The following is a 27,856-nucleotide window of genomic DNA, read 5'->3' as shown; positions in this document are numbered from 1 at the left end:
AAGTTTAATATGACGCCTGGTTTACCTTCTCCTTGGGCTGATAATGCTCAGGAGCTGATGTGTCCCCAAAAATTTCATCAGCTTGGAAAGAATTTCTGGAAATACACAAAACTACTCAGCTAGTCTATCCATTTGTAGATTGTCGTTTACCAGCTCTGGCATATGAGCTAAACATAGCAGCATTCAATAATGTACTGTTCACAAAGAAAATGGGAACACTGAGGATGATGCTGCATGTCAGCACATATGAGAAGGCAAAAGTCACTTTGCAATGTGAAGACTATGAGCAGCAAGGCAGTTCTGTTAACAGCATCCTCACACTCAGGATCAACCTATTTGCCAAAGGTGGACTTGGCAGATGGCCACACATCACAGGAAGCAATACTTTGCATGGGAACAGACTTCAGAGTGCTGTTAAAAGGGCTGTGAGTCTCACTCCTCAAACCTAGGCTCACTTTACTGAAAAACTGAAGAGATTGTGAGTCTATGAAGTCCAACAATAGTGCTTATACCAAGTTATATGATACTAAGATGATGTTCAGGAATAACAGGGTTTAGATACAAGTCTATTTTTACTTTCTTACTTCCAAATTAATACAAACATGACTTCTCCACTCCTCCTTCAAAATAATTAGAGTAGCCAAGCAGTCTGTACAAGAAAGACAGTGGAAATTTATGGAAGAACAAAAGATTAACAATTATTAAAATTTATCATTACATTCCATTTCAATTATGTAGAGTTAAACAATGAGCTAAACAATCTGAAGACTGTGAACTATGGAAAATCCTGAGAAAAAAATACCAGAAATTCTAGTAGACATCTTCTAAAAATTCAACCTGTCGCATTAAGTACAAACAGTGATCACAAAGCTTGACTGGTTAAAAGACCCCAACCCTAAAGCACACTAAACAAGTCTAAAGTTTTATCCATTTCATTATGAGTTATCAGTAACCTGGTTAAAACCAGCACTTTTTAAAACCTTGCTGCATACCTACACACTTTATAAAATTTGAAAAGATTCTTTTATAGTAGCAATTCTTTGAAACATTGTTTCTCTGCATTTTAAGAGTTGAAGTAATAGTTTCTCTGATCCTTATTAATGCTGTGAATTACTTGAATTCAAGACTGTATAGTTTTGACAATTAGTTAATTTTAACTAGTTGAAAGAAAAGTGAACATACATGAAAGGCAAAAAATGAGCAATTAGTTATGGAAATCTGCTATTGATTATGACAAATTGCTACTAGAATACCCATTCTAGTTCTTTTACTACTCTTAATTACTGTGATTAAGATTTCTGCACATCAGTTAGAATTGTTTTGGTATGGCAAATTCCAATACCTCTGTGTCTCTCAAAGTAGGTAAGCACACATGTTATTAAGGGTTTTTTTTCTATATCTAGTATTTGTAAATAAGGAAAAAAAATTCTAAGAGTACATAAAATTAAAAAGGGGCATAATTCTATAAAGTAAAAATTTACATAAAACCAACCTAGGTTTTTTTTTTCTTTTAGAGTATTAATTATCTCAGACAGAAACAGGAAAATTGAAACATTCATGACATATGTCAGCAGCATAATTAAAATACTTAAGGATGAACAAGATTCCTATCATCATACCTAGCATGACTAAGTAAAAAAAAAATATTAAAGAGAAATATATTCTAAGATAGATTTAAACCTAGGACTTGAGAAATAACCTATCTTGACTTGAAAAAAATACCCTGGATTGTTTCTCATTGAATACCTCAAATACCAGCTAACACTGTTCTCATTCTTACTTTAAATGCCCTGACAGCATTTGCTTTTGTAGCCCCTATAAATTCTTAGTATTTCTCAGGAATGCTGTTGGAGATGAGATGTAGAATACCATCGCTCTGAAACTTTCTCTCTCTGAGAGTTGCAGCAAACTGTACGTTAGCAAAACTCTTCACGTCCTAAATTACAGTGGGAAACTCACAAGCCCTGGGAATGAATACGGCCTGAAACTTTTTTGTGTGTCACTTGGGATCATATAATTTTTTCCTCCTACATTACTACTGACTAACACTCAGGTAGGCTTTAATTTATGGCCTAGCAGTGTGCCTGAAAGAGCTATTTGGCCCTCAGTAAGGGAGAGGATATTCCAGCTTTAATAGGGTACATAAAATTCTACTTTGTGCCCTCTTGAGTCTTCCATGGAAGCTGTGGCTCACTGAGGTGGACCATAACTGTTAGGAGTGTACTTACTGCATTGAAGTTGGGGAAGAGATTGACTGCTGCAGCAGTGTCCAGAGGAAATGGAAGAAACGGTTTAATATCCAGCGATGGCTGCAAAGGTGGTGCAGGAGGACGCACTAGGGCTGGAAGAGCAGGGCTCTGGCATGTGCCACCTGCATGCACAAAGAGACAGAAGGCATTCAGCAAGTACTGTGATTGGGGGGAGGGGAGCCAGTACAAAAAAAACAACGTCGAAAAGCCAATATTGGATCAAACAAATACATTTTTATTAGTCCACAAATTACTGCATTACTGAAAAAAGCATAGCTGACTCAGTGACTATTGGTTACAATTCTTTGTCAGTAATTGCTTCAGGTGTCAGTCTATCATTTTAAAAATTAGCTCACAGATCATTTATTTCCATGGATTGTCTAGAACAATAGTCCAGCATACATCTGATGTCCCTTTAGAGCTTCAGCTAGTCTCATTCTCCTATATATAACTTCAGTGCTTCATCCCTACTCTGTTGCTCAACCCTACAAAGGCAGACTACTCCAAAAGAAAAACAACAACTTCAGCTCAGCAAAAGTCATGTCATTTGCAGACTTCTGATTTTTTAATGAAATGCTCGCTCATAAAGCCAACAGCTCCACTTTCAACATAAACCTCACAAACATGACATACCTTGTCACCTCAACAGTTGATCGATATGAATCTAAAAATCCAGACAATTCCAACAGCCACCAAAATTCTGTTTGTGGGAAGGTACCGATGAACACTTTTTGCTCTTTGCAAGGGGTGGAGCTCATTCAGACTCTGTGCAGCAGAAAGCTCCTCCCAGCTCACCACCAGCTCTGTGGGAACCTAATGCAAATGAAGAAATCCCCTTGCATACTAATAAGGTGCTACCTGCTTGCAGTGGACCTTTTTGCTTATTTGTTTGCCCCTTGCCACAAGCTGGAAGGATCCAAGCTCATTCTCTCCTTTCAATGTCTCCTATGTTTTGGTGGCAGTCCAAAACATCAATTCCCTGTTAATTAAAGACTATTTGAATCCTAGGAAACTGTTAAAATATGCCAGTGTTCTTCTAATCTGAGAGGCAGGCAACAGACTGTAAAAACTTTCTGGTAAGAGTCCAAGAAACAGTAAAAAAAATACAAAGGGGAATTTTACCCCACTCCTTTAACAGAGACACAATCAGACAGATCAACAGAAGGGAGAGATCCAAAATCTGTTTCTTTTTTTCCTCTCATACACACAGACACTTCATTAGACAAGTTGCATACATTCTTTAAGAGCCCAAATACAAAGTAGTCAAAATGATATATGGGATCTCTCTGTATTTGGCCAGAAAATCTGCTAACAAGGTTTGTCATTTTATGCATCTAATTGGTGGCTAACAACAGAGGATTTAATTAACCAGTGCAGAAGATCATTCAAAGTTGTGCTTCTAGGTATAAAATCAGCTGGAGCCAAATTCTGAAAGACTGTATTTTTCGCCAACTTTCAATGCCTTCGTGAAGCATTTCACTAAGAATCACTGGAAGAAAAACCTTACCCACTAGTAAATTAAAGGTATTGGATTAGGGTTCACTCAAGTCTCATGATAGGTTTTTTCCCCTAGAGTAACTGACATTTTTGGAGTAATTTCTACATTTACCTGAATGCAGGTATATAAGAAATCATTCTTTTAATGCAGTAGCTGAGAATATAGGCAACAGAAAAACAGAGGGCAAGCAGCTCTGATTTCCACAGCTCACTAGCATAGAATCGTCAAGGTATTTCATGGTTGCCATTGGTTTCACAATTGCTACATTCCCATGGCATTATTACAAAAACACAGTAAAAATAAATTTAACAGGTCAGAATGGTGATGAGGTAATGTTGAATATGCCAGTCACACCCTTCCTGAATAGAAAAGACCCATAAAGGTATTATTTTTTACGCGCTGGAAATACTTATTTTTTCTCATGTAAAGCTTTTACAGATCATGAAGTGAAGAAGTCACTCCCATCAAAAAAAAAAGAATAAGAAATGTCCAGATTGCACCTGAGATTGTACAGAATCACATACAAATTTCAAGGTGAGCATTTTCCTGGCAATAGCAAAGAATTTGGAGTTGATTAAACACTTTATAACTCACAAATGCAAACTGAAACTGAACTGAGAAATATCAGCTCTGCTTGGGGATACAGCTCACTGGGTGTATTATCTCAGTGCTATGGAGGAGGGCCTCATAGGTTCAGATTACGTAGAGCAACAGCAGTGGTATCCCATATTTTCTAGGATACCAAGCCATGAAGGATGAAATATTTCTATTCTGTGATCCTTCCCTCTGGCATGACTCGGCACTCACGCACCTGCTGCTGCCAGCCAGTGCAGCGCAAAGTCATCTGGGGACGAGAACATGCTTTAAATGGAAAAATTCAGCCAGCTCTGCAGGACCTTGGCTGGGACTCAGAGCCTCTGGAACACAGTTTAAAATCTACCACAGTCCTGGCTACAGTGGCACAGAAAATTAGTATGTTCAGGAGCACAGCTGCTCTCTGTTTTTTCAATAGTGTCAGACATGTCCCTTAATGATGGAGCATGTGAGAGGCATCATGAAATTTGAGGTTTTGCTTGCAAGAAATTCTCTAATGTTTATGGCTGTAAAAATTAGCTTTTATTTCCATTTAACATGCACAGAGTTGTAGTCTAGAATCCACAGCAGAAAAGCTGAAGCAATGGAAACCATTTTTGTGACTCAGCTTAACTGATGAACCTTTGGACAACCTTTGAGAATACCAACGTTGACTATTTCCAACCTAATCAATTAGCAGAGCAATGGAGAGGGGTAGAAGCCCACTGGGAAGAGTTCTTGAAGAGCATATACAGATAAATTCCAAGTGTTACTGAACATTGGATCTCAGTGAGGAACCATAACGATTACTTAAGACCCCTTTGGTGTTCTGTATGATAAGCTTCTACACAAAGACCTCTATAGATTTCCCTATGCACAAGGAACACTGCCGATCAACAAAATGAAGATGAAGGTTCAATGTCAGCCTTTTCACAAACTTCCTTCCAGAAAGGTTTGGGTAACACTGACCAACAAAATTAGGATAACATCCCACAACACTGATGTTTTTTTTCCACAGCCTGTGCTTGATGCTCTGTGTTATTACTACCTGAAGTTCACATAGACAACCTTGTCAAAAACTAGGTGCATGCATGGCCTGACTCAAGATAGTCCCCCCAAAATGTAATTACATTTTATAAGTAGGGTGCTACAATTACTTAAAATGGGAGGTTACTAATGTATGTTCTAATTCCAATGTTACAAGTTACTGATGCCATAGTCTAAACACTAAACTCTAAAGAGAAAAGGGCATCAGATTTTAAATGGGAGGTGAATGTTCAGACATTTGAGAAGTTTATGTTAATAATTTTACCTTAATTTTCTTTGTAGGAAGCACAAGCATAACACAACTTAGAAGATTAATTAGCTCAGCATTTTGACCAAATTTGAAGCAATTATTCGTTTCTTCAATTTTCAGGCAATTTAAAACACAGGCAAGATAATCTCTTGGACAAAGGCAGCAGCAATACATCCAAGGTGTGAGCACACAAGTTTGAAGAAAAGCTCACCACAAATCTTTGCAACTTCCTATATCACATTGAGACAGTTTTTGAGAACTTCCCCAGCATCAACCAAACTGTGTATTTTTATATATGGATGCAGTTCTGTGTCTCCAGCTGGGACTAGACATTTTTCCCTACCCTGGGTAATCTGGGTTGCAATACAATATGTTATGTTCTAGGCACAGACAGCCTACATGGTACAAAGCCATGTGTCCAGCATGAGGTTCATGCTCTTGCTAGCAGACCTCAGTCAAGTGGTTCTCCTTCTGAAACCACTGGTGATATGAACTTCATCACCACAACACCTTTCTTGCCTAAACCAAGGGAATATGACGAAAACAGATGGACAGATGATTCCTGCAAGTTCCACCTCAAACTGTGCATTTCACAAGAAATTGCCATATTTTATTTGTTTTGAGTCAGAATGTGTATGAATACTTGCGTCCATCCTGTCCCTCCCCCCCATTGTGACTTTAAAAACCATGTTTCACTATGGAATTGAAAATAGATTTTAAAATGAGAAGTCATATCAAAAACAGAGAAACCATGTATCTTAAAAATGCTAAAGTTTTGATCTCAGAGATTTTTTTTGAGATCACAGTTCTTTACGAAAATTTAACACCTTCTGGCAGAAATTTTGCTTTCAGTGAAATAGCATTTACTGATAAAAAACCTTCCCATGCAAATATTTGTGCCCAGTTCACCAGAAATATTCCTTGGATCAGTTTTAGGTAACGAGTATAAACAGCTGTAAGTACTGACTCTGAAATCTGGATTAAGGGAACCACAAAGACTGAATATGCACAAAGGAAACAAAAGAAAATGGTGTTAGAGTAAACAGACATGATAGAGCAGGGAGGTTTTTACATACAGGAAAATAAATAGCAAGTTTCCTTAATTTTTCTCAAGGAGATCAAGATCCCTGTTCCTCAAGTTCCCTAATAAACAGCTCAACAATTTGGCTACTGCATATTGCTATATTTTGTAACTTGGCTATAGAGTAAGATATGTTACATCTTTTCCTGCATAGTTTTATCTCATGCACACTCTCATTTCCAATCCTTTTAAACTCAACTGCAGGTCTAGTTTCCAGAAAAGTAATCACAAGATCTATTATCAAATAGTCTCTCCTAAGGAAGAAGCTAGCCCAGATTTTGCAGACACAAAAATGTAGATAATTTTTTGCAATGCATTTGGAACTTAGAGGTATGTAAACTGGGCAGGAACTCCTAAACTAATACCCCATTAATCTAAATCCTTTGCAGTTCTTCTATCACTATTACCACCATAAACACTGAGTGAAAAAGCAAATCTCTGCAGAATTCCATTTTCATTCCTCGTTACTTTGCATTTTTTTCCTTCTGGCCATGTGTACAGCCATTTTGAATACTGCAAAGGCACTAAACTACAATTGCCCTTTCTTCCTGGAGTCTGAGTTGGTTTGTAAGATCATAATATGGTTTCTCCAAGATATGGATATTTCCATGTTTTCCACCCCATCCCACACCTCTCTCAATATTTCCATGATAACTTATTTGAGTTCAAAACAATACTCACATTTTACCTTGGCAGAAGCTCAGAGAACCTTTCAGCTGGTATGACTCAGTGGAGAACCCAGGAAAGCACCACTTAAAAGTTAACTTTTAGGTAGTTTTAAAAGATGACTTCAAAAGATATCATTAATATTTTTTGTATAGGATCCTAATACCTGACAGTTCACATGCAATAAGCATTAAAATGTATCCTCGAGAGCCCAAGCCAAACCAGGAGTTTTTCCTAGAAAATTTTCAAGAACACTGACTCAGGTTATTTTAAAACATAAAAGGGAAGAGATATGTGGAGAGCTCATGTTCTAGCTTATAAATGTACATAAACCTACATTTGGATAACTCAACATCAGCTGGAATTTTTAATTCATTATGAATTAAGTTTGTCAGTGGGCCAAAGAAAAGGTATATTTGGAAGGATTTTCTTCAAAAAGACAATAAAGTCACAGGCATTTAAGAATAGTAGGCTAGTGATGCTGAATAATGCTCTTGATGTAAACTATGAAGACATAACATTTATGTCTTCAGAGAATTTGATAAAATAGGAAATTTTAAGACATCCAAAACCAAAAGAATAACATTCTTTGAAATATAACAGAGACAATGCAACATGAATTGTAAATCTGGCTTTTAGGAATTAGTTTAACATAATCTGTCATAGGGTACTCCCTTTTATCACTGTATGGTAGTCTTCATCTTTTTTAACAGATACTTTTCTTAAAAACTGCTGTATTGTCCCTTTAAAGGTAAATTCAGTTCCATAAAAAGTAGTACTAATGATCTAACCTGACATGGCAAAATGAGCCTCACCTAATCACTAAACTACTTATTTTAATAGGTTACATATTATTCCATATAGACTGAAAGGAGATTAGGTGTAAACAAATGACATTGTGCCTCTGGAGAATTTATTGCTCAGAAAATCTAAGTTCTGAACATTTATAGTGTTAGAACTTAGATCCTTGTACTGGCTTTTGTTTTGTGCGTATTTGGGGTTTGTTTCTTTCTTTTTTGGGTTGTTTTTTTTTTAGAAGGGGAAATCAGGATTTTAAGGTGTTTTTTGGTTTCTGCATTGTTCACAGACTTTTTGGAGAGTGCTTTCATTATATAATAATCTCAAAAATATTTTAAAAATTTGGATATCCCCATTTAAACACAATACTGTTACATATAATCCCTCTTAGTTTCAGGAAAAAAAAAAAAGAAAAAAAGACTGTATTAAATATTTGAAACCCACTAGAAAAGAAGAGCCCTCAAAAGGGGGTTCCAACCACACCAGTTTTGATGCTGCTGACTCTCCTGAGACAGTTTGAGGGTAAAGTGTGCTGCGTGGTCAAACAAGTTTTCTTTTCAGAGGTTTTGCTGTTAGCAATGCTAACAGTGGCTAGTCACTTTGAAGAGGATGAATGCAACACTGTCTCAGCTGTGGAGATCTGTGAGTAATTGATTTTTTCAGTTCACTGGCCAAACCAAAAAATAAAGACAATTAGGGAGGAAAAAACCACCATTGTGTCAGATGAAACTTTTCTTTCAACCAAAATGATATCCTATAGTTCCTATTTGGATACTTAACCATTTTTGTTATTTAAATATTGGCAAATTTCAAACATCCAAACCCAAACAGTTCAAAATGACTCATTACAAAAATACTTTCAAATCTCTTTCCATCTTTTCTTCCCTTCCTTTTTTTTTTTTTTTTTAAAGTAAACCTCTTCCAGTTTGGCACCAGTAAGTACCCACTGTTTATTTTTAGGCAACATTTTTCAATATATCCAATATTCGCCTGGAAAGTTTGAATTAGTTCTGGTCATTTGCTGCTATTCAAAGTATTATTTTGTCTAGAGACAGTATTTTTTCTGTGATTCCTCCAAACTGAGCTAGTTTGGAAAAAGAATTATTATTATTATTATTATTATTAGTTTTAGAACCCTCTGCATCATAGGGTTTTTTTAAAGTCTTCTTTCACAGATACTAGAGTTTTGAAAACATAAAATCATATATCCCAATACAAGAATTTTGATTGGAAAATGTACTCCTCTAGATGTACAGGGGAGTATATTTCTCTTTTCATTATATAGAATCCTGTGAAACTGTTATCATGATGCTGGACCAGGAAAATGCAGAGACAAATTTTCATGAATACTCTGATATCCATTATTTCCTGCCATTATTTTCTTTATTTTGCTAAACAAGGTCAGGTATATGCTCCCTTTTTTCTACCTTATTCCCTCCTGTTCCTTTACTGTTATTCATGTGCATTACAGACAGGTGGGCCCAGCTTACAATGAAGTCCAGCCTGTTGGAATAGGATTAGCACTGCTCAGCACTGTGCAGACCTTACCCACCTCAGGCCACAGGGACAATAATGTCAACAATATCACTTCTTTCACCCCATATCTAGAATATGCTATGGACCGAAGAAAACACTGTACGAAATAAAATATTTATTTTTTTTACATAACACCTACTGAAAGACAATGATCCAAACTTCAGTACTTAATACTGTCAAGCAAGGAATTCCTCTAACTCACTATTGGCCACATCTTATATGGATTTTAAATTGCACAAGGGCAGCAACTAAGCTTTTTATTTCAGAAACATGACCTACCTAATTGAGCTCTTCAGAATCCTTTGGGCTTTTACTGCAGTTGGTCAGACAAATTTGGATCTTTTTTTTTTTCCACTATTGGAAGCTGTTGGATCACTGAAAATAAAATGATCCAAAATGAATGTTCAACTTTCTGTAAAGTTCTGGCTGTTTCTGGTAGAAGGAAGCAATGAGAAATTGTCCAACTTGGCCACCATGCTTATTACCAGCTGCCCATATCGAGTATCAACCTGAGACTGACAGCCATGGCTTCAGAGAACACAAAGTAGAATGCCCACGAACCTTAGCTCTTCTCCCTCTTGAGAATGGAGGAGCTTTTAATTTCCATTTGTCTTACAAAACAAAATCAAATATTAAATACCCAGCAGCCTTATTTCTATCCATGCAATTCCAGTATTAATTCTCAGGACACTTCTACATGGCAAGAGATTATCTGCATTTTTCCGCTAGGAACCTGGGACAGACAGCATAATTCTCCTGTGCAAAGCTTACACAGGAATCTATGGCAGGCCAAGGACCTGAGCTCTAGGTCCCCAAATTTAGTGCTCTGAGTGCTACGGTATCCTTCTCTGCTTGTAAGATCATAGTGAACTGAACGTACTTTCACTTAGACTTGAGTGATCTCACAGTAAGCAAAGACAATGTCAAAACCTGTTTTTTCTTCCCTGCCATAAATGCTAGAGGGAAGATGAGTTGACCAGTGAGTCCACATCTGCACTATTTTCTTTTGGCAAACTATGTACTCCCAGCTCTATTCTACAGTTCCTTCCCACGCTGCTCATGTTCTATGCTACTTCCTACTTTCTTTAGTCAGAAAGTGAATCCAAGGAAGAGAAAATCCTGCCTTGCCTAGAGTGAGCTAGAAATGGATAGAAACATTCCTACCACTATGCAGTAATGCCAGGCCAGAAAATAAGAGACAGCTGAAAGGGGACCTCATCAATGTATACAAGTGCCTGAAGGGACGGTGTCAAGAGGACGGAGCCTCTTGTGCTCAGTGGTGCCAAGAAATAGGACAAGAGGTAATGGGCAGAAACTGATGCACAGGAAGTGCCACCTGAATGTGAGGAAGAACTTCTTCACTGTGCAGGTGATCGAGCACTGGAACAGATTTAGAGAGGTTGTGGAGTCTCCCTCAGTAGAGATATTCAAGAACCATCTGGATGCAATCCTGTGTGATGTGCTCTAGGATGACCCTGCTTGGGCAGGGAGGTTGGGTGGGTTGTAGCCTCTACTGGAGACATATTAGATCTTATTAGATCAGGTCCAGCAGAAATGTTTCTACAAACCAAATGGATCTAAACATTGAATGACTGGGAGGAAGCTGCTGAAAGGCATTAAGACCTATCCCAGTGTTCTCTCCCAAGGTTACAGTCTCTCAGCAGATTCTGACCACAAAGACTTAAAAAAACTCCACCATAAACAAATAAATTAAGCAAAAATACAAGCCTCAGCCAAGTATTATAAAAATCACATAAATTTTAAAGCTTTACACTTTTTGACATTTAAAAAGTCTTTGACCTGGCATATTCTATAGTTGGATTTTTCTGATGTTTTTATAAAGGTCATGTTTATGGTATAATGAGCACAGATTTCCAAGGGTTATTAATCAGAAGAACATTGTATTGCAAACAGATTTGCAAAGAATTTTTAGGTTTTATGAGGAATATATTAGCAGTTTTAGAAGTGCCATTTTTCAAAAGCATGCCTGGGAAAGAAATAACAATTAACTTCTCATGTCTTCACTTTAAATGAAACAAGCATACAACTGAGACAAATATATAACTAATATCATGAAATGGACACACTCCACTAATAAACTCTATAAAGATAGTGCTGTGCAACGATGCATCTTCTTTAGCACTAATAATGCCATTTAGCATTAATAATTCACTGGAAAGTGTTTTTACACATTTGTAATTGTATAGTGCAAGAGTAAGTGGAACTTAATGCCGACAGTTATTGCACATTTCCAGAGTATCACTTCACTTCTCTGGTAGCTGTCAAACCTCTGTTGCTTTACTGAATAACAGGTAGAACAACTTTGGAAAGTGATTGAGTTAGGACAAGGACGGCAGAATCCAAGCAAAAGGAGCAAGGTCTGCCCTGGTCAAAGTTAGCTCCACAGAGAGAGTGCAAGGGAAGGAAGGAAGGAGAGAAGTGCATTGAGCTACACTTGGCTGTTGGACTTACAGGTAGCACACAATGATGGACATGAAAATACCTGTCAATCTATGCCAGCATTGCATAGTCTGGACCATGATCCCCTTCTGGATTAACCACACAGAAATGCATACATGGGCCAGACTATGTACATGTATATGACAAAAATGCATATTATTAAAATAAAACCATATTTTTCATTTTTCTTTCCTATGTGTAAAGACATAAATGCTTGCACAATACATCAGAAAGTATCACAGTCTCAAAAATTTTGATTCACAAAATGCCCTGGACATAAAGCACTTTTCAGTTCATGGTGGTTTGAATGATACTTGTTAAGACAAATTATACATCGTATCATCATTTTTCCTGTATGCATTCCTAAATTAAAAACACATCAACTTATTTGGATCAGGAACTTTTCCCACCAGTGAAAAATCTTAATTCCCACTTTGAATGAAATATCTGAAGTTCTTAAAGAAAATTAAACCAAAACAAAAATCATTCTTTCTCAGGAGGTAAAACCAGAAAAAAATCTATTTGATCATGTGGCCCAAGTGTCTCTAAACCCCAACTTATTACTTTTCATAAAACTTCTACTGTACTTTAATGAAATGAAACCAGCTCAGTCTCAGGAGGCAGAGCTGTTTGTGCAAAATGCAAGAGCCTGAGGCTTTGTGACCAAGACTTTCTGGAAAAAGAAGTTTGTGCAAACCTGAAGTTATCCTAGCAGGCAACCCATGCTTTGTATTGAGAAGCAAAGAAAAAATAGACAATGTTTGGCAGTCTGCTGTCCCCACAGAGACAGTGAAAGAGAGAGATAAAATGTTTAGTTAACTGTTAAGTTTGAACCTTACTAGAACAGAATTTTATACCATCTCAAAGCACACATGCACTGTGTACAGAAATGACTATAGTCTGGATTTGCATCAGCAGGCAATTAAAAAAACATAAGTAAAAAAGAGCACTATTTATAGTCTGCAGACAGAAAAATCTCTCTATCTTCTGTTAAGTACTACCTGAGTACTTGATGATTAGATTAGACTCAGTCCCTTCAGCATTAAGCAGCGGAGATCAGCTTACATCACTGTCTTAGTGGAGATGTGAAATCAGATGTTGTTTTCTTGCCCCATTGCTGAAAATTTCAGATTAATTACAGCTATTGCTGCAGACAAAAGCATGCACACTAACAAAATAACAGGCTTCCAGCATGAAGAGGTGAGGAATTCACCAGGAATTTGAAGATCCTCACTGACTTGCTTAGAACCTTTTTGCTGTACTGATCAACTGTTTGGCCATTCTTCACCTGTCTGACAAAAACTAGGGATGCAAATATTTAGCAGTTCTGGACTGTAGTGCAGAGTTTTGAGTTCAGCAAGGGATCAACAATGAAAGGAGAGTGGGTGTTGATAGAGTATAAAACCCGGAAGATGATGCTAAGAAAAAGAATGGAAATAAAAGAATGGGATGCTGGAAATCAGTGGGAGAAATTTGAACATTGGTCAGAATCAATTAAACTGTTGTCCTACAGAAATTCTATATCCAGTCACAAATTTATTTTTAATAACATTTAAATAGGACTTATTATAACATTCTTGAATAGTAATAGTTATGCAACTCTATTGTATCTACAAAATACATATTTGCCAAACATTATTTAGTGCAATCACATGCTGCTCTTGTGCAATTCAATTTTTTTTTTCTTTTTAAGCAGAGATAAATATGTGTCACATGATACACTGGAAAAAAAGTTTCTAGGTAATAATTCACACCTAATGAATAAATGTTTTTATTTCCATTAATATGCTGTGGGATTGTGCTTCCATATGCACAGTTGCAAACAAGAAAATAGCTACTCTATAAACCAGTAAGTCTCTATATGCAAGAAGTGTAAGTGAAAAGCAAGGAAACAAACAAACAACAAAAACAAACAAACAAAAAATCCCAAACCACAACATTATGCAATATTAATTATAAAGGTACATAAGAACATTTCATTAGTACTAGTGAAGTAAATACTGCTTTTTCTATCTATGACAAAGATCACATGAATATATTTTGTATAGTGTTCTGTAAGAGCATTGCCCCACATATAATAATGTTGTGGAGTTGAACTCCCTACAAATCAGAGTAAGGAAGACTGTGGTCCTGCAAAATTGTATAGCACAATGAGCTCCTCCCAGTGTCTATGGTGGCACACTGAAGCATCAAAGTGCAGAAACATCAATATCTGGTTCTTGGTGAGACTCCAAAAGAAATCATATTTGATTAATATTTTAGGCGGATAAAAAGAAAAAAAAAATACAAATTCCAAAGGCATGAAATAATAGAGTTCAACTGGCTCCCTGAAGATCTACATGCTCCACTGCACAAACAGGCTACCTTCATTCTCACAAACAGATCCCAGCCATGACCCTTCTGCAACACAGGAAACATGACAAAAGAGACTATATTGAATTCACTTATATAAAACTGTTTCTTTGTTCTCTGTCATAAAGGACCAATTTGAAGTCATATTTTATGCCAGTAAGAAATAATAATCCTGTCTCCTTTGAATCAGGCTTTGGGGTTGCACATGCCACTGCAATCACAAAGTTAGGAATAACTAATCATAACTATTTTTCTATGCAATTTTGGCTGATGCTTTGCTAAGATGCAATTGTTTGTGGAGAAGGAGAGAAAACACAGTAAAAATTTAAGGGTTTTTCTGTGTAGCAAAGTTCTGTCACAATTTATCTTCTGTGCAGATCTATATGTAGATCTCACCTATATATGTGTAAAAAAATCTTTTTAAAAGTTTGTATTTTAATCAAAGGCCGGTACTGAAGCCTGCTTTGTAAGTCCTCAGTGCCTCAGGGAAATGTCCCAGTAGTTTGGCTGTTGACTGACTGAGGACACTTGCACAATAATCCCATTTTGGAGCAGTTTAGATTTTTGTAAATATGTATTCACTTCACGAAGGAATTTAGCTTGGGTTTCCAGACGCTACAAAAATCCCTTGACCTCAGGGCTAGTGTTTTTCTGGGGAAGTGAATACATTCTTTTACTGTGGAGAAGTTCTAACAAAATGGCTATTTATAAAAAAGGGCTATGGAAACTTCAATTTTGGCAAGCTTACACCTGATGGAGCTGATTTAGGCAAATGCTCTGAGAGCTGGAATACATGGCAGTTAGTAGGTTGACTGTCCTCTTGACACTTGTGAAAATGCTGGCAGTTCCATTTTTTAAATCTCTATGTAGAACACGCCTATAATTTTAAAAAAGTTTTTCAAGGAAGTAAAATTTTCTCCTGTTACTCTCTATAGGTGAAAAACACTACTGCCTTTGCAGACAATACACAAAGGACAAAAGAAATTTTTCTCCTATTTTCCAGAAACACAGGCACGTCAAGCCCAATTTATCTAATCCATGACATGTTGGATGCTTCAGGCTGCATCTACGGAAATAGATAAAGGCTTGTCCTCCACAGATTTAATGAATGGGAATCCCTGCCCCTGGCTAATATAAACTGTGCTTGTTCGTGGATAATTCTATTGATTACAATCCCATTACATTTACACAAGTACATATAAGAGTTTTCTGTAAAGCAGTACAAACTATTGGCTAAAAAATGCAAACTTAACCCAATAATATGTTCATATTTCTTTAAGCTGTATGAAGATAGTTATGATTTTCAGCTTTTGAGTATCCTATCCAGGTGTTCCTTCTTACTTCCATGTGACATAAAATTATTTAATGATAAATCCACATTCTTATTCACTCTACTCAAAGCTTTTTGCTCATGCAAAAAGCAAAGAAGTTTTTATATGTTCTGACACAGATTTTGCTACAAGATTTCCCGTGTCGACCATAGAGTTTGTAGCTGTAAACAGAAAGTTCAGGCTGGTGTCCTCTGTATCTTGGTTACCATTTGATATGGGCAAATTTCTAAAAGAAAAAACAAAACAAAACAAACTAACAAAAACTTCCCAGTGAAAACCACCCCCTGGAGGAGTATAGAAGGTGGCAAGGAATGGTCCGCATACTAATGTGCAGATTTCACTGCTGGCTAGGGATAGCAAGTCATGGTTGAAGGGACAAATACTATTCATCTGCAATTTTACAGAGGTCAGGAACAGCCTGAAACCATCTCTAAAGAAAAAGAAATATGATAAAAACCCAAGTAGTAGTACCTTTCCTGGCCTGCTCATCAGTCAGCCTAGCTACGTTCTGGTCCTCTATCAAGGTATCTCAAAATTTTACAGCCCCCGTCCCAGGAATCACACCCAGGAAAGTGATATAAAACATTTAAGTAACTCTTTAGGTAGCTCCATTCTTGCTCATACAATCTCACCCTGCTCGAAATATTTACTTATAACCCTACATAGCTATTAATATTTCACTTTGTGTGTATCACAAACTCAGGTTAGACATTCACTGATTTTGCCTTCACAATTATTAATGGTCAGCATTAATATTAATATTCAGCATTTCTTGAACTAAATGTAAATCTAGAAACAGGCCTAGTTTAAAAACAACATACTCAAAAATTTCAATTCATTCTATTCAAAGACTAATTTTTATCTACCTCCTTCCTAAGGTGCTCAAAAAAATCAAGCCTTGGGCACAATACACTAAAACTCACTCTACATGAAAAAAAAAGCCTCAGTTGACATATTTTATTTTCTTTTTAAGGCTTTCTCTGATAGAAAGGCAAAATAAAATGGAAGAAATAACTTTGATTCTGTTGCATTACACAGTTATTTGAGAGACACTAAAGGAAATGTGGTTTTTGAAAGGCATTTCTACCAGGCCTTGTAACCATGACACAATAGAATAGAGGACCAAGAAGAGAAAAATTCCTGTGCAGACTTTTCTGATAATCCATGTAGATCAGAAGGATCAGGATCATGTATCTTCATAATGCTAAGTCTATCTATTATAATTCCAGATGTTATTGGGTATGCTACATATATTTGTTCTGACCCATGTTAAGTCATTGTATTTCCTTGCTTGAATTATTCAGAGTGAAGACCTAATCATCATTTGACTTCTTTGCATCACATTATTTTATATGTTCCTAATATTTTTATTACTTTTTCACACTAAAATAGAAAAGTAATCCCCTCAATTTAGGCAACAGACATTTATCTAATTGAATTGCACAACAAGTGCTTCAAGTAATTTCTCAGTATGCTTTTATTACTCAAGTTGAGTAAGTCATTCCCTCTACAAAACCTAACACTTCGAATTTTAATTAATTATGGTATATTAATCTGATCAGAAGAACCTTACAAAATCTGACAAGCTAGGAGGACAATGCAAGTGTAGAGAGCCTTCTATGGAACTATGTGTTGACAAGTTGAATCCCTCCTCCCATCCTCCCACTCTACTGCTAAGGAGTGAAGGAAACCTCAGATACTGTAATCATCTTTGCTTTCCATAAAAGGTAATCTTACAATACATTTCCAAGCAAATGAAACTATATTAAACCAGTGAAGTGAGCCAACCAATTGTCATATTGCTATAGAAATGCAAGGATTTGCTAAACCACAGACAAATCTCAGTCCTACAAATACTTTTGCACATATTTGCCTATTCCAATTCCTCACATCAGTGAAACAATATGAGGAAAAGTTAATTATTTTTTAATTTATGCATGGAGAATTGGGGTCCATCTCTTACTTACATAATTCTATCTGATTAAACTTTCTAAATGTTCCATAACAATGGTTTTTAAACAAAGAGAATTGCTATTCTATTCAAAAGGAATAAAAAATTTACCAAGGGTGTTCAATTTGAAGGATGAATCAAAACTCCAAATACTTGACCCACATTACCATATACAGGAGAATTAATTTGCATAATCCAGGATTTGGCACTACTTTCTTTAAAAACAAAACAACCCCACAAAATACCAAGATACATCACATGAGAAATGCATGAGGAAACTATAAACATCAGATGAAAATGAAGATACTCTAAGCATATTGTCAAAGACGGACAAAGACTTCCATCTTTTCTCTCTGATATCACATCATTAAAAAAATTAGGATGATTCCAGCAACAAGAACATATTTCTTGCATCTAGAAATTGCATTAAAAAACTCTCATAATCTTACTGAAAAAAGACGGTGTGCTGAGAAAAGAGGTCTATCTCCCCATATAATTCCAGTGGCTTAAGGTGAGTTACACTGGGTATTAGTTTGAGCTGTAATACTAAAGGACAACTATTGCAGTGCACAGAATCTGTTTAATTAGACGTATCAATTCAAGTAATGAGGCAATTTTGCATGCAAGCTTCTAAGAAACCTGAAACCAAACACAGCTTGCCTGTATAAGGGTTGCATTCCAAAGCTTAACCTCAAGCCAATTTTCCAGATCTAGAGTTGCAACTAAGCAGAGATCACCTGATTCACAGCAGAGTGTTTTGGGTGTGTTAATCTGAAACACTGAGAAAATTTCAGCAATGTGGGCCAAACCATGACAAAATTTAAGATATGCACATCCTTCTTCAGCCTCAGTCCCCTGATGCCAGCACAGTCCTTGTGTCTTATGTATCTGCATTAGTCTGGGACCTTACAGTTTCTGCTCCTCTAAGTCATACACAAGATATCTGTAGCTTCACAGATCTGTTGCCTTTGCTTATGCATTGCAGGAAGATTTGATTTATCATCTGAGAAAAGACTCTGCAAACCTGTATTTCTGGCTACTCTGTTTCACTTGGACTTGGGGAGAATATGTGGTAATCTTGTCTAAATATAGATAAAATTTAAATGGGGAGTGATAGGATTTCTTTGTTACACTCTTTAGACAGCTAAATTATACTTAAGATACACTGAGAAGTACACAGCTGTTTCATGTTGCTATGTAGATTCTGTTGCTACCACATGTGAAAAAAAATCACATTCTATTTCTCGCTTAACTGACCATTTAAGTTCACAGAAAGCATCAAATTACTCAGGTGTTCAGCTACATGAGTATTTGCAGTTCCAAAAGTACTAAAAGTAAAATGAATCTCTATGTCCAAGGTTAATCCTCCAGTGTATTAACTCTTACAAAGTTCTTAAAGTTGCATGTAGAAGAACATTGCAGCAGGAACATGAAAGCAATGAAGAGTTCACATTCAGGTAGCCCTATTGTTTGACATATTTTTGTAGAGCTTTGCCAGGACCAAGGATGGCCACGTTACTGAATTGGTAAACTCAGACTATCAAGACTGATGGAAACCCAAGAACAAAATGAGACTGAGAAAATATAATTCAGTGAATAGACCACTTGCTCTTGCAAGTATAAGCTGAGAATTTGGCTCCCATCAGAATATGCCTTTCTTGAATCAATAAGACCCTTCAGTGTTTCCCTACAACTTCCTCTGAAGATGCAAGTTGGTTTTAGCCCATTTAAAAACAAACAAACGGACAACAAAAACCCAACAAAAACCAAACAAAACCCAATAAAATAAAAACAAGCAAACAAACAAAAAAGATTATGACTAGAAAGCCCCTTGTGTTAGGTTTGTCACCTCCCATGATTTCAGGATTCTTCCTGCTCTTTGAAAGCTAGGAAAAGGTGGCATAAGCTACTTCTTGGAGGGCTACCACACCCTGAAAAAAAAACACGTAAAGCAGTAGATGTGCATACACACCCAAGGGGAGTAGAAACTCTTTAATCTTTTTTTTCATGGAAATCTATGTTTGAGGATATTTTTTAAATTATTGCTCTTGCTCTAACAGCATGGCCTCTTATGGCCTCTTATCAGACATGATTTAGTGTAAGATTTTGTCTCTTTCCACCTAAAATTCACTGTAAATTTCAAATTTGCTATTTATTATTACAATATAATGTTTTTTGGCCTTTCCAAAATGACACATTCAAAAGCCAAACTGACATTCTAATTACAAATTACAGTTTCCTTGTCACTAGAAACTATTATCCATATACAATTTTAATACATGCCCATTCAGTAGCTCCAGACACACAACTGCAAATGTTAAAATCTTGCAGACTAGAAATGAGCTTCTCCCACATGCAGCTTTTTCTGGCTGAGCTACAAACCCACAGAAACGATAGTTTGGTATGATTTGTGGTCACAAACTTTAACAGAGCTGTATGAGATGATGCTCTAAGAAAAATGTTAAGCCTCCTCTGCTAGCGGGGGAGGATGGGGTGGGGCAGAGGTGGGGGAGGTGGAGAAGGAACCTCAGATTTTCCTTACTGCTGTTCTTGTGCTTAACTAGTGCAGAATCTGTTAACTGAAGGAGAATCACCGTAAACTACTGAACTATTCATTGAATTGTCCCGATCTTTTTAATGATATTGCCAAAAATGTGCCTTAATGAGATAAAAACGTCCTCCCAGTCCAACAAGTCACTGGAGAGGTTGCCCTCTGGAAACTAAATAAACTTAAATAGGAGTACTGTGAATTAAGAGATACTCTACATAACTTGTACATAACCACAAACGCTTGCAAGCCACCATCCTATATGCATAGATGAATTTCTTGCTAATGCAAACCTTACAAGGACAGTCATGGCAGCTTTAAGGTTTTTTTGTTGTGTTTTTTTTAGTTGATTGTTGTTGGTGTTGCTGCTTAGAGGGGGTAGTTTGGTTTTGTATTTTTAAAAAGGAATGAGAATTGCTATGGGCTATGGAGTGCATGGAACAAAAAAGCTCTGTTGACTTAAGACTCATTATTCGGCATAGACGATTTGGTAATGGAAATTAATAAGAGCAGTAATGACTATATTTGCAGTGGAGAGCTGTTTGTCAGTTTATAGAAAAGAAGTTTATAATTTTAAACCACTTCCTGAAAAACAACAAAAAAAAAAGAGAGTAACTTTCATTGCCTATTGATTCCTGAGCCGTTCTACAGAAACCATCAAAGCTCAGGTGACAAGGCAACTGATGGATTCTTCTCTGGCTGGTGTGCAGAGCTCCTCTGGCATGGCAAGACCTGCAGCACCTGCAGACCTGCAGCATTCCCTCCTGCAGATGCATCTTCCCATAAGTGGGACGCTTCACACAAGGCCAATGCAATTCAAATTATTCAACTTATCCAACTGCCCAAACTCATATTTCCATCACATTTGCCCCTTCTTGCAAAGATACACAGAACAACTGTTGAACAGGATCTGCAACCCAAATGGATAAATGCTTCCTCCCATACTTCCAAGCATGGTGACCATGCTGCTGGGCATATCAGTGCCCTCCACCGCCAGACCTGCTGCCCAGCTGGCTGCCAAAGTTTGACTGCACTGTCTATGATCAATTTAAGATTTTAAAGAGCATTTAACTCACATTTGAAATTATTGGAGATATTAAATATAACTGTTACAAATTATTTGACAGTTACCTTAATTAGAATAGGTCTAGTTTAATATTTCCAGCACAGATGAAACACCTTCTTTACTGGGGGATATGGAAGTTTCTCAGTATGTTAGGTCCAGTAAATGAAATTGAGTTCAAGCAAATCTATTAGCACAGTCCAACACTTTCCACAGCTCATTACAAATAATAATTACTTTCTGAAAACTTCCTCCTTCACTCTGAAGAACAGATCTGACTCAGTAGAAACAGTATCAATGAGGAAAGCTCAATTTTGGATGAAAGATTCTTGAACTAGCAAGAGCTTTTTTTTTTGTACCTGTTAGCAGTTGCCATACATCCAGTATATCAACAGATTTCAAAAGGTGCCCAACTTCTTTCAGACAAACCATCAATATTACTTCAACTAATATACTATCAAAATAAGCTCTCTACATTATTTAGTAGAACAGAACTTGGCTACATAGATAGACAAACCTGTAAAACTGGAAATATGCACATCACAGGCACCTTGCAAAGATTTCTTAAAGGATTAACTTATTTATTATTTTAAATATTCTCTAACAGCATTAGTCATCTGTTGCTGTGAGCTTCTAGAAAGGTCTAATAATCTAGAATTACCGTTATTTCTTCTCATATTTGTGATTTGGAAGATATTAGCTCAGCTGGAGTCTCTCAAACAGATATTTGATACAAAATATTCATAATTCGTTTGATTATATATTAAGGTCAGATGGCAATATTTCTGTTTCCAGATGAATCTAAAGTGAGTTTTGTATTTCTGAAAATGTGCTAGTATAGTTTTTAACATAAAAACTGCCTTAATAAATTACAATAAAATATTGTGCAAATGTTATCTTTGTGAATATTCCTGTGAAGAAACCTGCCTACCGGAAATGCACAGAAAGCTTATAGAAATCAAATGAACATTGTTAGAAAAAAACCTGAGGGATATTTTAGAAGTTAGGCTAAGGTTTATTAGGCTAAAGGTTTCTTAATAATTTTTCAATGACAAGTGCCTAAGACTGCCTACCTGAGACAGTTCTGTTTTGGTTTTCATCACTACATTGAATATTTTTGATATATTTAGCTTTTTCTAAAAAAAAAAAAAAAATAAATCAGGGCGTGGAATAACAAGCAGTAAAAATAGCTTAATGTTCTACACAGCTTAATGTCCTACACATATATGTTTTCTTCCTAAAATCAGTAGAGTTGTCTGGGTGTCCAGAGCGACATATAGCATCATCATTCATGGTATTCACAATGTTAATTTCAGACTATTTAAGTAATTTTTTTTTCCCTGCGTGTTGATGATAGCATGTGATAATAATTCTGCTTCAAGTTAGTCACTATGGCAAAACAGAGCAGTTTTGTTCAGTCACCTTGGGGTGCTTGTGAAGGGTGGTGCTGTCAGTACCATTTTGCTGCAGCACCAGCATTCCACCGCACTTCACTTGCTGCCTGCCTGCCTTTCTCTGCCAGCAGAGTTTATATACATTTCATGCACTCTAAGGCTTTCCACAATCAGATTTTGATTGTATCTACATTGCTGGAGAGATTTCCAGTGCTGCTTTTATTTTTTTTAATGTGTTTTCAGCCTTTCAGTGTTTGATTAATTGTATTTGGTAAGGTCATTCATGCGAAGGAGCATATCTGTGTGGGCATAAGTGTAGTAATGTCCCTCTTTAAGGCCATTGACTCTTTCAACCTTGAAAACCTGCATATTTTGGGAAGGTAACCTATTGCATGTGATGTTAGAGTGTGTAGAGCTAAATGCTAATATGAAGGATACTCGCCTCATATACATGGATCTGCCATAGATAGGCATTTATGCAAGGCTCTGTACTTTCTATAGGCATATCCAAAAAGATTCCAGATGTCCATAGGAACCCAAATGGTGGGCTGCTAATTAGCACTGAGTAGGTTTGTCAGCTATACCTATATCTTTTACATTCTGTAAAATACAGCAAAGGATTGGGGAAATAATGAAGAAAGAAAGTAAAAGTGAAAACCATTGGGAATTTATAAATGTGATGAAAATTTTTACCTCAACCCAATTGAAAAGAAAAAGAGTTATTTCAGAACCTTCCTTAATAAAGAAAGAGTGGGGAGGGAAAAATCATACCATATTGACCAATGCAATTTCCAGCTACTCAGGGCTACTAAGATTTAAGTGAACAGAATGTAAATTTGTTAGTAGGAGGCTAGTGCAACTGCCCTAGCCCTGTATGTGGAGAAGAGGACTAAACAACCAATTTTACAAGGTAGACAGACTGTGGTCAGGACTGGCGAGACAAATGTTTGTAAATGACTACATCATGTCTTGAGTGCTAAAAGTACGTAAGGATACCAGAAACAATACACTGTCTTGGCTTTACAGTACCCATATTCATGTGGCTGTCGTGCCCTCAGTCAGAAGGAGACAAAAAGTGAAAGGATCTAAAGATGCCATTACATATGCACACACTTGTTAGAATTTGTCCTATACAAACACAGGAATTGCAAAGTTAAATAGGAGACTATGTAAAGTTTTACGTAGTTAAAGTGAAAGTTATTGCTTTTTTCTGTGCCATCTAAAAGCAGATGAGCCATGAAACTACCACTGTTGAAAAATTTGCTACTCACAGCAGCACAACTTACCAGTAATAAAACAGAGCAACAGTGTGCTTGCTGCATAATAGTCACATATCTGGTAAACTGCATGCACCTGTTACATTGCTGGTTTTGACAGGAGGTGAGTGGATCTGCTATCACAGGTAAATACCAGCAAACAAAAACTAATTTGTTAAACATTGCACTATAGAGACAGTGGACCCTCAGGTCACTACTGAAAAATTACTTGGCTTAGCAAGAAGAGCACTAATATTCCTGGCAGCGCCAAGACTGGCTTCCCCTCTACCTGCTCCTTCCTTTTGTATTCAGAATCACAGATCTTGTCAAGCTTCTGTGTTTTTTGACTTGGTTTTTTTCACTTTTTTTTTCATTTAATATTGATCCCTCCTGCAACGATGGGTAACTGTATTGGGAAACACAGCAATTATCTCCCTCTATCTTCATAACTTACTACATTCCATAATAAACAGAGTAAACAAGGTCAATAAGAACAAAAGAAGCTGAGGAAATTTTCATGGCTTTCATTTGAATGAATTGTCCATCGGCTTTTTCAATTATAGCATAAAAGTAAATACATACGACAGCCACTATGAAGTAAAAATCAAAGAGTAAATTAAGCCTAGTTTTTTTCCTTTGTTCTTAAGAAATCAGTTTTAACATTCAGACGGGGTTTTATAACATAAATCCACTTTTTAGTTTCTATCTTGTTTTCTGATGGAGAGAATTGGACAAGGGGCTGCTGGTTTGCATTGTAATAAACAGAATACCTAAACAACACATAGAATAAAAATTACCAATATGAGCCAAAGCCCTCTCAGATCCTAAGTATATGCTAAAATTTCAAACAGACATACCCAGAGTTAGCAGATACTCCTGGTCAATCTCATCTTTGTATCTCCTGTAACTGCTTCAGAGATGAAGATACTATACATTATCAAACCCCAGGAGCTTTTCAAGCTTTACTTGAAAAGCAAGTTGTACATTATGGTTTTAAATTTTGATATCTGCAGGGACTATAAAACAGAGTAAATTAGTTGGCTTGGTAATAGAGCCAGAACCTGATCTCATAGTGATGAAAGAATTTCTCATGATTTCCAAACAACTGGTTCAGCCAGCTAGCAGAGCTATTAAAAAGAGAAATAGATTGATTTAATCTCACCTTTTAAAAACAGATGTAACCCTTGCCAAAGCAGAAATGTGTGGGGGCGAGAGGGTTGGAAATAAATAAAAAAGGAGAAAAAATTAGGAGAAAGAACAAGTGTTTTTGTTTAAACACTAGATAGGGACTCAAGATGTCTTACCAATTTTTCAAACCTAAAGAAATTTAAATGGATATCATTTTAAACATCCAAAGAGAACAGAACTGTATTATCATAGATGTTAACAAGAGGCAAGGGTGTATAATCATTGAACTTTAACATGAGCCATCCTTATAATTCTAATTTGAAATTATAGTTGCATTTTCTTATTTCATATTTGATTCAGACCCTTGCCAACCACTTTAAGCAGTCATACCACGCTTAAGATTGCAGTAGCTCTTTATTGTGCTTACGCATAAAGAAAAAAATTTATAAGAGGAACATATTCATGAGCATCAAACTGATGAACTGAAAGAAGTGGTCAACAAAATGGTCAAAGAGAACTAAATATATGAGCATGCCAATAATGCAGCTTCATGTATTAGATTTTTCACCCCTAAGTAGATTTCACAAAAATGTGTTGCTAAAATAACTGAGCATACGGGCTGACCTACAGAATGTGGCTTTGCCATATAATGACTTAGGCCTACAATAGAGCATTTTCATCCCCAGCAATTCAATTCAAGTGCAATCTGTGACACTTCAGGCTTTGGTATTTCTAGCCAACCTCTTTAGCCACATTTTCTCTGAATGTTACCAATCATCTATGCAATTTCAGCTGCAAAACTAATCTTTGCAGTATATTACATGTAATATTCGCTTTTTAAAAACTGAAGCCCTTATGACCTCTATTGTATTTCAAGAACTTTTCATGATCTAATAGCAAATTGAAATATTTCCTTTTTCCAGTCCAAATATGTTTCTTCTTTTTCAAGTACCACCATCTTCTTTAGTGCCATGAAAGGCAAAATCTTTAAAAGGATTCCTGTATCCTGATTAACATTTTTGTAATTGCAAGAATTTATAGAAATGCCATTAGCTTATGAAACAAAATCAAAATAACATGGAAGGATATTTGCACACAGGCACAGAGAGGTAGAAGCCATATGACTTTGTTATATTTTTACAGTCAAAGGCTCTTATTATTTTAAAATATTTTATAAAAATAATTTATATGAGTAGCCTGCTAGAAAAGAAAAATGAAAATGGACAGAAGCATGGCATCACGATGAAAATTTTAAAAATCTGGTTTCTTCTTATATTTAATTTCTTAACAGAAGAAAGATATTTGTTAGGAAGGCATGCAGGATTAGATTCAACAGTCATCCCAGTTAAAATATGTACAGACACAGATTCATGTGAGCACACGAGCGCACACACACTTTCTGTTAAAGGACCTTCAGCTGAAGCAACTGTGATCTAATCTTCTCTAATGAAGCAGGAAGCCATTGATTCTGATTTTGTTTTTGGAGCAATTCTGCCACCCACAAAAAAGGTAACAGTTGGAATGACTTTTTTTGGTCTGTGAAATGGCAAAAGCACCTTTTATTTATGGCAACATACTGGATACACTTAGAGGCATTTTAAATGAAGAGTTTCTGTAACAGAAACTAAAAGGGTGCCATCTAGCACAGAGTAGTTTCTATAAGTTTAAACAGGTTTGGGTTTTTTTTAGCTGTTATTATGTATACATGCATTAATGATTATTCAGTGCTTCAAGATATGAACTTCACTGCCCTGGAGGCTGTAATGTTCCAAATATAAACATCAGACTCCTGCAATTTTCAAGATCCTATACATTGGCTTGCTCAGCTAAATTCTTCTGTCACACAGAGCATCCATTATATATTAACTACATTTCTTATTGCAGAAGGCTGGCGATAAAACATAGTTAGTAATCCAGTATCTGTGCTTTTCAAAACATTTTAAAAGCACAGCCTTATCAACACCAATTCATCCTGCCTTAAATGAAGACAAACAAAAATGGTACTAAAGGCCTCCGCAGTGTCTAACCTAGAAGGAAATACAACCTTCTAAAAACAAACCAGTAACAACTAAATATTTTCATTGAAACAAAAAGCCCCCCTGTTTCAGCAGTTGATTGGTTGGTTTGTACAGTGTGTGTTTTCCTTAAAGATGTGGTGAGATTTGGGGCGTGGGGGGTATTTTTTATTCCATGACTCATCCAACATGAATCTCTTCTACAAGAAAGTGTTCCAGAAATAAAAAGTCATATTCAGAATAGTAGCATGTATGCAGATGAATTACTACACTCTACAATATTGACTGAAAGAAACCCATTGAAAATGAAAACAGCCACCATACAAACAGAAATGTGATGGCATTTTCAGGCAAAACTTGTTTGTTTGTTCCCCTTAATGTTATGTTTTACCCCATAGTATATTAATTTCCATCCCAATATATTAATTTCCTGTATAATGTAAACAGAAAAACTTAGAAGTTGCTTAAAACAGTATTGTTTTCAGAGGAGGCTTGGGGAAGAAAAAAAAAAAGAAAAAAGGCAAAGTACAAGGTTTTCCTTTTTTCTCCTTCCTTTCCTTCATAAATTTTAATTTTAGTTCTTTTTTGGGTTGTGCTTCTTCAGCAAGGGGCGAAGTATGGGGGCGTGTGGGGCAGTGATTTTTGGGTGGTGGGGGTGGA

The 27,856-nt window shown here is 36.4% G+C and overlaps 1 protein-coding gene across 4 annotated transcripts in view; it reads right to left on the bottom strand.

Moving 5' to 3' along the window:
- ZNF385D (zinc finger protein 385D) overlaps positions 1 to 27,856 on the bottom strand; it is a 404,459-nt gene that overhangs the window by 126,319 nt on the left and 250,284 nt on the right. For all 4 annotated transcript variants that reach the window (XM_064673182.1, XM_064673190.1, XM_064673208.1 and 1 more), the window contains one exon: positions 2,229 to 2,371. In XM_064673182.1, the coding sequence (XP_064529252.1) occupies positions 2,229 to 2,371 (143 nt within the window). The remainder of the gene's footprint in view (positions 1 to 2,228; positions 2,372 to 27,856) is intronic.

Source organism: Pseudopipra pipra, chromosome 1 (genome assembly GCF_036250125.1).
Source record: "Pseudopipra pipra isolate bDixPip1 chromosome 1, bDixPip1.hap1, whole genome shotgun sequence".
Lineage (NCBI taxonomy): Eukaryota > Metazoa > Chordata > Aves > Passeriformes > Pipridae > Pseudopipra > Pseudopipra pipra.
The sequence above is the reverse complement of the archived record's forward strand: the minus strand, read 5'-3'. Positions and strand labels throughout refer to the sequence as shown.